The 11486-nt window shown below is 33.5% G+C and overlaps 2 protein-coding genes across 2 annotated transcripts; both read right to left on the bottom strand.

Moving 5' to 3' along the window:
* Positions 1-3: 3 nt before the first annotated feature.
* LOC116118853 (dihydropyrimidine dehydrogenase (NADP(+)), chloroplastic-like) lies at positions 4-1635 on the bottom strand (the record flags this gene model as incomplete). Its single annotated transcript, XM_031404821.1, has 4 exons — positions 1025-1635; positions 656-919; positions 384-554; positions 4-87 (listed from the first exon to the last, which is right to left on the bottom strand). Coding segments are annotated over exons 1-4 (798 nt in total), but the record flags the coding sequence as incomplete, so codon positions are not given.
* An 8256-nt stretch (positions 1636-9891) lies between these two features.
* On the bottom strand, positions 9892-11159 carry LOC116118841 (mitogen-activated protein kinase kinase 9-like). The gene has a single exon (XM_031404798.1). The coding sequence runs from the start codon at positions 11015-11017 to the stop codon at positions 10058-10060; it is 960 nt and encodes a 319-aa protein (XP_031260658.1). The 5' UTR covers positions 11018-11159; the 3' UTR covers positions 9892-10057.
* Positions 11160-11486: the final 327 nt, after the last annotated feature.

Here is an 11486-nt window from a genome sequence, read left to right as displayed (position 1 = left end):
AGTCTTGAGATTGATTCCCATAACACTCATGATTGTGTTAATAGCAGCTATCCCCTCGCATCCAGATCTCAGAGCCACCCTCGCCGGCTATAACATATCAATGTAGGATGATGCATCAGTTATCAATAAAATAATGCAATAAGCTTCCAGAAAAATGTAAAAGAATATGCAAAAAAAAAAAAAAAAAAGATCTTCAATATACATCTAGAATATCAAGAATTTCTGAAAAGGTGATAGAAGGAAAGTATAACTGATTATAGTTTATCCCAATCTAAAATCATCCTAAAAGACGAATTTTCCACTACAATCTCATCCACTATATCAATGCACTACATGATGAAGGTTAATTTAATAAGTAAATTAAGTCGTGTTTTAAAGCAGACCTCAGTAATGTCAGTAATGTTAGGAGTCATCTTCGCCCACACAGGAACAGTAGCTTTCGCATTTATCCAGCCACAAACCTCTTCCAGCAGCCCGCAATCTTGGCCAACAGCCGCCCCCATTTTTCGCTCCGGCATTCCATGAGGGCACGAGAAATTAACTTCAATAGCATCCTACACAATGATAATACAATCCGCAAAGAAAAATTTAGAAATTAATGCTCACCAGTAAACAAAACAAATTTCAGAACACAAAAACTAATCATTAATCTTACAATTCCTGTTTGCTCGACTCGATCAATTAGCTCCTCCCAAGCAGCCTTGTTATACTCCTCCATAATTGAAGCAACGAGAATCCTATCCGGATACTCTTCCTTCAATTGCTTGAATTCTTTCAGCATTGTTTCGAGTGGCCGGTCACTTATCAGTTCTATGTTTTCCCACCCAATAATCTGCCCTTTGGCAGAGCCATTGGCGTCCGCTCTCAAGCGGGCATATCTTGGCGTTACATTTATAACCTTTGCTGCATCTAATGAAACCTATAAATCCGTATTGAAGGTAAACATCCATAAACTAGGGGCCAGAATGTAATGAAACATAAATATAAGGGGCTAAGAGAAATTAAAAAAATAAGAACAACTCACAGTTTTTGCGATCACGGCGCCCCAGCCTTCATCAAAGGCTCTCTTCATGACAGTATAGTTGGTTCCAGGAGGCCCCGACCCGATAACAAACGGATTGGGCATTTGAAGTCCATTTACTTTAACACTCAAATCCGGTTCTGAGGAAGCCTGAGCTTGACCCAACACTCTGAACCCAACTCGGCCAGCGGGTAAACTCAAACTGGGTCGAACCAGACGAGTTAAAGGGAACTCAGCAAAGGCAGAGTCCCCTCTGATGTGGCTCAAATTCAGAGACGCCATGGATGAAAAATCAGAATATAGAGAATTTCTTTGAATTGAATCTGAGTTAAAAGATACTTTTGGGATCTGGGAAAAGCTTGAAAAAAGAGTTATAAATTTATAAGTTAAAAGGAAGAAGACGACGATAAAGATGGCATGGCATGTGAATACATCATTATTTTACGTGTTTATTTAAGCAAACGTTTTGAAATTTAGTGAGACATTGCGTGGGTTTGTTATAATAGGGAGAATTTAACATGGGTTTGATTGAAATTATTGAATTGTTGATCCAAGGGTTTGACAAATTCATAGCTGGCTGTTATGGGAACTGAAAAAAATAATACATTGAAGATAAATCAATCGAGATGATTCGATGTGTAAAGGATATGTTTGAGAGGAGAACATGGATCTCCTTGGCCAATCATGGAGAGACAAATAGATTAGGGTGTGTTTATTTTGTTCTTTCATACCCTATTCCCAAAATAATTGTTTGTTTTATTATTTGGAAATAATATTATATTTTAATTTTTAGTACTCTTAAATTTATTAATTTAATTAAACATCCCAGAAAAAAAAGTTTAAAAATTAACAAAAACAACTTCACCCACCCAAAGTTACCAGATTTCAGCAACCACCATCGGTGGTGGCTAGAATTTGTCACAACAGCCTAAAAACGACCGAAACTGGCCGTTTATTCACCAATCTAGCATTTTCTGACCAGATCTATGGCGGATCTGACAGAAATATCTAGCTTTTTACAGTCGTCGACGACTAAATCTGACCGTTGATCTAGTCAAAAAAGGTCAAATCGACGCACCACTGGCCAGATCCTACTAGTTTGCGTCGTAACGACAGATTCCGACCAGATTCTGGCAGTAGTGGTCGGAATCTGACATTGTGGGTGGGTGGGGGTACTTTTGTCATTTTACAAATTTTTTATATATTGGGGTGTTTAGTTAAATTAGCAAACCTAGAGGTTTAGTTAAATTTTACATCGTAATAATCACTCTATTCAACTACCCAATATTATTCCCAAAATCCTATCTAAAATAACAACGCAAACACACCCTTAATAATGACTATTTTTATTTTTAATTTAAGGACGTAAAAGTCTATAACATCATGGTAATAATATAATCACCGTATCGTAAGTTAGTATTTACATGTGTATCGTATCAGTATTTTTATATAAAAAGAGAAAAAAATACAAACATGACGTGAAAATATTGACTTATAATATGAATGATTTGTTACTTTATTTTATAATTTTTCTTTAAGAAATTGACCATTTTACTCACCTTCTATTTGTTTTCGGTTTTTTCTTTTTAATTTAGATGGAAATATTCTTCAATGTGATGGTGTATAAATTTTATCCAATTATGACATAGAAGACCGTATAAACATAGTCTTGCCTCTAATGGAAAAATCTCACATGTATTCGACGGACGGAGAAGTTTTGCCTCTAATAAAAAAATCTCACATGTACTCGATGCGACGGAATATATAATTCAGTCTAATAACAGTTTAATATGTGTTGATAAATATTTTGTTCCGTATTTAATAATATAGACATGACATTAGTTTTAGAGTAAACAACATATTCCCACCCAAGGTTTGACGAAATCTCAAGTTAGTACCATTCGTTCTATTTATTCCAGATTCTCACTCTTAAAGTGACGAAAAAACGTTTGATGTAACGGTAAAGGGGCAAATTGGTCATTTTACATGGGCGGTGCACGTTAGCAGACCACCGCCTCTAACAGTCCTCTGGCACACATTAGCAGCTGTCGTTCCCGATGTTTTTCGCTCTTTTCCGACGACTCTTCTATCCAAAATCACCCTTGTCACCACCATTTGAACCCCCCTCCTCCCCTCTATAAAACCATACCATTCACAACCCCTCATCACTCGCCAATCGCCGGCCACGGCAATGAAAAACAGCTGATGAACACGAACTCTTGACCGACGAATGACGACGAAATGGTTGCTTGGACATAGGGGTTTTATAGATTTGGAGACGGTGGTTGCATTGGTGGTGTCCAATTGGATTTTCACCGTCGGAATCAACCGGAATCCGGTGAAGAACACCAAAACCCTAAGCCTAACGGTGCCGGCAATTGGAGGGGCAAATGAGTCAGGAACCAGAGGGGTTTTGGTCAACGGGCTACGGGGAAGGTGATGGAGGTGACCAGGGGGTTCGACATCGTCGGAAACAGCCCAATCGTGTATAGTGACCGAGGGTGTTTTTGATATAATTTGAAAATAAAATGGTAAGTTTTTTAATTATACTAATTTAGGGGTTAAAACATAATTTATTAATTTAGGGTTAAGGGCATTATGGTAATTGCACCCTCTAAACCCTAAAAATTAATAACACTGTTACTTTAAGGGTGAGAATTTAGAATAAATGGAACCAATGGTACTAACTTGGGATTTCGTCAAACCTTGGGTGGGAATATGTCGTTTACTCTTAGTTTTACAAGCTATTTTTAGTAATGGGTCAAACTACGTTGTTATCAAAGGATGTATGCACTAATTGATAGTTAATATTTTAATAAAATTAGCTAATATTTCAATCAAATAAAAAAAAAAAAAATCTTAATAGCTCAAGCCCAAAAAAACAACGATGACCATGGACCAACATGAGAGGTTCAAAATGAAAAGGCCCAAATTGCGAAGCCTTGTTCACAGGCTGAATAGGGCTTTTAGTGGATTCATACCCAAATTATTTCTACGCCGACGATGTTGTCGGATTCGAAGTGATTTGATAACTATCTAATGATCGATCAATATGACTCATTTCTCCATTTCGTTCTTTTGAAATGAATTTTATGAATTTATTTTGTAATCAATCTTAGTTTATATGAGGGTATTTTTGTAATTGTGCTTTTACAAAATCAAAATTTTAAATGTTATTTTGCTAAAGCACTTGGATTTTATAAAACTATGTACTAAAAAGAAGTAAGGGTTTTGATCAAATCTTTTTTGTCTAGTATGTCAAAAGTCAAGCCATGAGCATTGAAATTTCTCTCTTGACGTCTATCCAAAAGTCAAGCCTTTAGGCTATGGGTCATTTTCTTCAGCCTTCCTTTACCATAAATGCAATATTTTGAGTATTTATTATTATTATTATTTTATAGTTTGATCTTTTTTTGTTTGTCTGTTGAACATTCACTCTAGCTTGGGAAATACAATTCCCTCATTCCATAACTTCCACGAACGATCGTCCAAAAGTCCTTCGTCCAATTGTATTCATCATTCTTTTCGTTTGTCTAAAGTGTTAACGATTAAGGCTTCGTTTGGCTCATTTTTTGGAATATTATTATTAGTATTCCTAAAAATGTTAAACAGTAAAATGTCATTATTATTAAAATATTATTTTATATTTTTCAATTTCTTTTAAACCTTTTAAATTTGTTAATTTAACTAAACACTCCCAAAATATTTTTTTTAGAAATTGCAAAAATACTCTGGCCACTCTTTGACAGTAGTGGTCGGCTATCCGTATTTAATAAGTGGGTTGGGGGTGTTTTTATTAACTTTTAATATTTTATTATAGGGGTGTTTAGTAAATAAACAAATATAAGAGATATTTTTGTTAATTTATAAATCTTACATTGTAATACCCGCTCAATTTAATTTTTTTTAAAAGATTATTCTAAAAACTATAGAATAATGAATCAAATGAAACCTAAATTTTTTAAATATTATTCTTGTTACACTATATATATACAAAAAGAACAAAAAAAAATTAAAAAACAAGCGAAAAAATAAATACCGTTGATATTTATGTTAAAATAATATAAAAATAACCATATCGTTTTAACATCTAGAGATGGCAAGGGCCCAAATTTTTCGGGTACCCGGCCCGAAAAGGCTAGGCTTTGCCCGGTGTTCGCGGGCTTGGGCCTGAGCCTGATTTTAAGGCATGACCTCTGGTACGGGCTAGGCCTGGGTATGCCTTTAGGCCCGGCCCGGCCCGACAATTTTAGTATTAATTTTCCTAAATTATCTTTATACTATATATTTAATTACAAGATTATCCTACATATATATACAAATTTTTCCCAAACCCTAATCTCATCTCATTTGATGAGTATTCAAAAATAAATTAATATTTAAAAACTATTTTTAGAATTAAAAATATAAAAAAATGAAATTTATTAATATTTAAAAATTGAAATTATAAAAATGGGCGGACTTGGGCCGGGCCTAAGGTTACAAAAAGCCTGTCGAGCCGGGCTTGGGCTTTACTTATTATACCTGTGACTGGCCCGGGTTGGGCTTGGATCTTTGTCATGAGGTCGGGCTTGGGCCTGGGCTAAGGGGTACCTGGTCCTGGCCCGGCCCAGCCCATTGCCATCACTATTAACAACGTTATCCTTATTCCTTAACATAAATAAATAAATAAAAAGGTAATCATGACATAATCTCATGATTCAAAGGAGATTAACCACGTTGTATGCATAAGATATTGTCCCACTAAGGTTGGATTTGGTAATCTTGCCTTGCACGGGATTTAAATTTAAAAAGTAGAAATGGGAAAGCAATTGACATCATGGATGATGGTGGCAATATCTTGGATTTTTATTATATAAAAAGACAGGCGCTCCCATTCATGCATTTCCCCACTTAAATAGAGATAGTGATTTATGGTGACTCATTTAGTCATTTTCGACTTTTAAAGAGAGATCCAGTATCCTTGGATGCCAGCGAACCTCTCAAGAAATATCCTTTTTCCTTCTCCTTTGTCAATCATAAGAATTCACGACCGTAGAATTTTTTTTTTTTTTTTCCGAATTAGTGTCGATTATTGAATGGAGTAACGATATGATATACAAAAAGAAGAATAACTATAAAATGACGTGGGTAAATATAATTTTTTCATATATATTTTTATAAATCTATCATAAGAGTAAACACATAAATACATAAATTCATATATTTCGATTAAAAAAAAACAACAGTAAAAAGATTATGTATTGATAAAAATATATGTTGAACGAATTCATAACTGTAAATTTTTTTTTTATTAGTGTAGGTTGTCGAATGGAGTAATGATGTGATATACAGAAATGAGGATAACCGTAAAATAACATGGATGAATATAGTTTTTTCATGCATATTTTCGTAAATCTATAAACAAGGTAAACACATAAATATGTGAATTTATATATTTCGATTGAAAAAATATCAATAGTAAAAGGATTCTGAATTGATAAAAATATATCTCGAACGAATTCATAATTATAGATTATTTTTTTTTGAATTAGTGTAGGTTGTCGAATGGAGTGGCGATGTGATATATAGAAAGGAGAATAACCGTAAAATGACATGGGTGAATATAGTTTTTTCATTCATATTTTTGTAAATCTATGAACAGAGTAAACAGGGGTGGATCCAGCCACTTTTTGGGTGGGCCATGAATTTTTATTTTTTTTTAATGTTAATATGTATAATTTATATATTTTGGCCCACCCTAACAAAAATATTAATGGACAAAAGTATTAATGTATAATTAATTTTTACTTTGGCCCACCCTAGCAAAAATTTCTGGATCCGCTACTGAGAGTAAACACATAAATATGTGAATTCATATATTTTAATTGAAAAAGAATCAATACTAAAAGGATTGTGAATTGATAAAAATATATCTCGAACTAATTCATAATTGTAGATTTTTTTTTTTTTTTTGAATTAGTGTAGGTTGTCGAATGGAATAATGGTGTGATATACATAAAGGAGGATAACTGTAAAATGACATGGGTGAATATAGTTTTTTTATGCATATTTTCGTAAATCTATGAACAGTGTAAACACATAAATATGTGAATTCATATATTTTGATTGAAAAAGAATCAATAGTAAAAGGATTCTGAATTGATAAAAATATACTCTCGAATGAATTCATAATTGTAGATTTTTTTTTTTTTTGAATTAGTGTAGGTTGTCGAATGGAGTAATGATGTGATATACAGAAAGGAGGATAACCGTAAAATGACATGGGTGAATATAGTTTTTTCATGCAAATTTTTGTAAATCTATGAACAGTGTAAACACATAAATATGTGAATTTATATATTTTGATTGAAAAAGAATCAATAGTAAAAGGATTCTGAAGTGATAAAAATATATCTCGAATGAATTCATAATTGTAGATTTTTTTTTTTCGAATTAGTGTAGGTTGTCGAATGGAGTAACGATGTGATATACAGAAAGGAGGATAACCGTAAAATGACATGGGTGAATATAGTTTTTTTATGCATATTTTTGTAAATTTATGGACAGAGTAAACACATAAATATATGAATTCATATATTTTGATTGAAAAAAAATCAATAGTAAAAGGATTCTGAAGTGATAAAAATATATCTCGAATGAATTCATAATTGTAGATTTTTTTTTTTTTTTTAACTAGTGTAGATTGTCGAATGGAGTAACGATGTGATATACAGAAAGGAGGATAACAGTAAAACGACATGGGTGAATACAATTTTTTCATGCACATTTTTGTAAATATATGAACAGTGTAAACACATAAATACGTGAATTTATATATTTTGATTGAAAAAGAATCAATAGTAAAAGGATTCTGAATTGATAAAAATATATCTTGAACGAATTCATAATTGTAGATTTTTTTTTTTTTTTAAATTAGTGTAGGTTGTCGAATAAAGTAGCAATGTGATATGCAGAAAGGAGGATAACTGTAAAATAACATGAGTGAATATAATTTTTTCATACATATTTTCGTAAATCTATGAACAGGATAAACATATAAATACGTGAATTCATATATTTCGACTAAAAAATAATTAATTGTAAAAGGATTATGAATTGATAAAAATATACTCTCGAACGAATTCATAACTATAGATTTTTTTTTTTTTTTTAATTAGTATAGGTTATCGAATGGAGTAGCGATGTGATATACAAAAAAAGAGGATAACCGTAAAATGACATAAGTGAATATAGTTTTATCATGCATATTTTTGTAAATTTATGAACAAGGTAAACATAAAAATACATGAATTCATATATTTCAATTGGAAAAGAATAAATAGTAAAAGGATTCTAAATTGGTTGGTATATATCTCGAAACGTTCTGAATTAATGGATGTTGTCAAAAGGAGTAGGCGAGTAGCAATGTGATATTAAAAAAAGGAAGATATTTATAAAATGACAAAGGTGAATAGAGTTTTTAAACATTTTCATTAACATATGAAAAAGTTCTATTTAAAAATAGAAACCTATAAATTCATACATCTTGATCGGAAAATAATCAATAAGAAAAAAAAATCAAAATCGATCAATATATTTCTTGAAACAAAGTAAAATAAAACATTCAAAATGACTCAGATTCATATAACGTTCCAAATTAGTGGATACCACCGAAGGAATATGCAAAAAGTATGAGATCATAGAGTCGTAAAACGGTTAAAAATCCATGAACACATAGATTAGTAGATTCATACATTTCCTTTGGAAGAGAATCGAATTGATTCATATATTTCTTAAAGGAAACGAAAGATTAAACATTCTAAAAGATTGTTTTATCAGTGATGATGAAGAACCAAAGTGCACGTGTTATTCTAAGCAACAATGTAGAGGATTTTTCATTTTTCTTTATAATAATATTGCACGTCCACTTCATTATCTCATGTCTTGGTGTCACTCAGAGTGCGACTCGCTGAGTGGAGAGGAATCTCCCTGGAACCTTGTGGATAAAGTTGAAATTTAAAATATCTATATTATAATGGATATTATCCCACACCTCCCTTGAGGTTTCAGTTTTTGTTTCTCATACCCCAAAGGTATGAAAAATTAACCCTGACTTCCCTTAACATTTGGAGAACTATCCAATACCTCCCCTCCATATGGTTTGGTTCGTTTAATCTTATAAGATTGATTAATATTAAACCCATCCATTTTATTCCAAAAGTATTAAAAACACCCATGCCCATAGAGATATGTTGGGATTCGCTTCAATTTTAAAATTAAAATATCTCTTCCTATCACTTACCAACTTAAAAAATATTTTTTAATTCCTCCTACTTGTTTATTATTTAGGATTTTTTATAATAATTATTTTGTAAGTTCAAAGGTAGATTTTGTGGATTTAGATATTTATTGAGTGAAGGATTTAAGAAATTTAAAAAATATTTTTTAATTCTTCCTACTTGTTTATTATTTAAGATTTTTATAATAATTATTTTGTAAGTTCAAGGTAGATTTTGTGGATTTAGATATTTATTGAGTTAGTAAGTGATGAAAGGGTAAAATAGACTTTAATTTAAAAAATTGGATACTGTTTCATATTAGTTATTACTAACAACAAGTGTGTTTTTAATACTTTCAAGACAAAGTGGATGAGTGTGATTTTAATTGATCTCATAGGGTGTTAATAAATAGTGTAGGCCAAACATAAGAAATCTATCAATTAAGGCCAATAAGGGAATAATCCTTCAAATATGAAGGGAGATCACGGATAATTATTCATACCCTTGGGGTGTCATGGGTAATGACCCATATATATATAATAACCACATAAATTACACTATTTATATGGATTTGTTTTAATATTATAATCAAATTGACTTATTTTAATGTAGAAGAAAAGATAATAATTTGTAGAATAGGAGAAACAAGGATGTACAAATTAAAGGACATTTTAAAAAAAAAAAAAAAAAAAACTAAACTGAATCCGTTACTATCCACAAAACTCAAACCCCGGTCCAAAACTTCACGGGCATTCGGGTCAAACCTATCCACTAATCACTCGGATCCCAGATCCTTTCCCAGAAACGGATGGTTCAACAGCTGAGAGGCCGTCCATCTCTTACTAGACTCCTTCTGCAGGCAACACTCAATGAAGCTACGAAATTCCTCGGATACCCCGTCGGGTAAACTCGGGGGATCTCCGAAGCAAATCGCGCACATAAGGGTAGCCCAGTCGGGTCGTTGACCCGGTTGTAGAAACGGAAAATGACCCAAATAAAGCTCCAGCAAAGTCAGCCCCAAGCTCCAAATATCGCCGGCGTAACCATTGTAGTTTCCGCCGTAAGTTTCGGGATCGAACCGCTCCGGACTCATGTACGCGCAAGTTCCGACGTAAGAATTGCAGGCGTCCAAGCTCCTGCACATAATTTTACTGACGCCGAAGTCGGAGATTTTCACTTGCATGTTACTGTTCACAAGAAGATTCGACGGCTTAATATCGCGATGAATGATTTTATGCGCGTGCAAATAACTCAATCCTTTCAGGATTTGGGCTGCGATGTGGGCGAGTTTTTGTTCAGAGAAAGTCCCCTTTTTTTGCAGTAATGTGTCGAGAGTGCCGGCGTCCATGTACTCCATCACCATGGCAATATCCCCTGACGGTTTTTCGAACACGCCGTGGCACTGGACGACGAAAGGAGAGTCTGTACGGCGGAGGATTTCCATTTCGCGGAAGACTTGGCGGCGGAGGGTGGAGTCGCTCTCGCCGTGGACAACTTTCAAAGCAAAAATCTTGTCAGTCCTTTTATGACGGACTTTGTAGACAGTTCCACCATTTCCGTGGCCGAGGACTTGTAGCCTGTCCAAGTCTGCGCATGTTATGGCGGCTGCCGCGGCGGCAGAATTGCCGGAGGGGGCTGCAGCTGGAGGGAGAGGTAAGGGGAAACGTGGGCAACGGTCGGATTCTGGTAAAGAGAGTTGCAGATTCAACTGTCTGCGCTGCCTGACAACTGCCATTAATACAACTTAGAGCTTCCAGTTCAGGGTTTGACGAGATAAAATGAAGTGAAGCGAGATAAAAGGAAGTGAAGCGAGGAATTATATATAAAAAATTTGAAGGGAGAAGAAATGAATGATTAATGAAGTGAGAGAGCTAATTGGGGAAGTTGAAGGAAGGTGGAAGGATACAGAGAAGAAGGGGGGTCCCCCTTCCAAATAAGGTTAAAAATTTGGGTGATTGCCTGATTGGTGGCTTTTTTTTGTTTTGTTTTTTATTTTTTTAGAATATAATAATTAATTTTAACATGTGACTAAATAAAGAGCCACCAAATTTTTGGCAAGCTAGTGGAGTAGAGTTTGGTGGCTAGCCCTATGTCCTTATCAGCTCAAACTTTTATGCACAATATTTTAAAATTTTAAATTGAGAAAATTCTTTATCTAATTTAAGTCATTTTCAATTTTAGAGAAAATATGTTCTTAATAAAGT

This window comes from Pistacia vera, unplaced genomic scaffold (genome assembly GCF_008641045.1).
Source record: "Pistacia vera cultivar Batoury unplaced genomic scaffold, PisVer_v2 Contig1245, whole genome shotgun sequence".
Lineage (NCBI taxonomy): Eukaryota > Viridiplantae > Streptophyta > Magnoliopsida > Sapindales > Anacardiaceae > Pistacia > Pistacia vera.
The sequence above is the reverse complement of the archived record's forward strand: the minus strand, read 5'-3'. Positions and strand labels throughout refer to the sequence as shown.

Excerpts from the sequence above, each read along its gene's own strand:
- LOC116118841 (XM_031404798.1), bottom strand. The coding sequence starts at position 11,017 with ATGGCAGTTGTCAGGCAGCGCAGACAGTTGAATCTGCAACTCTCTTTA.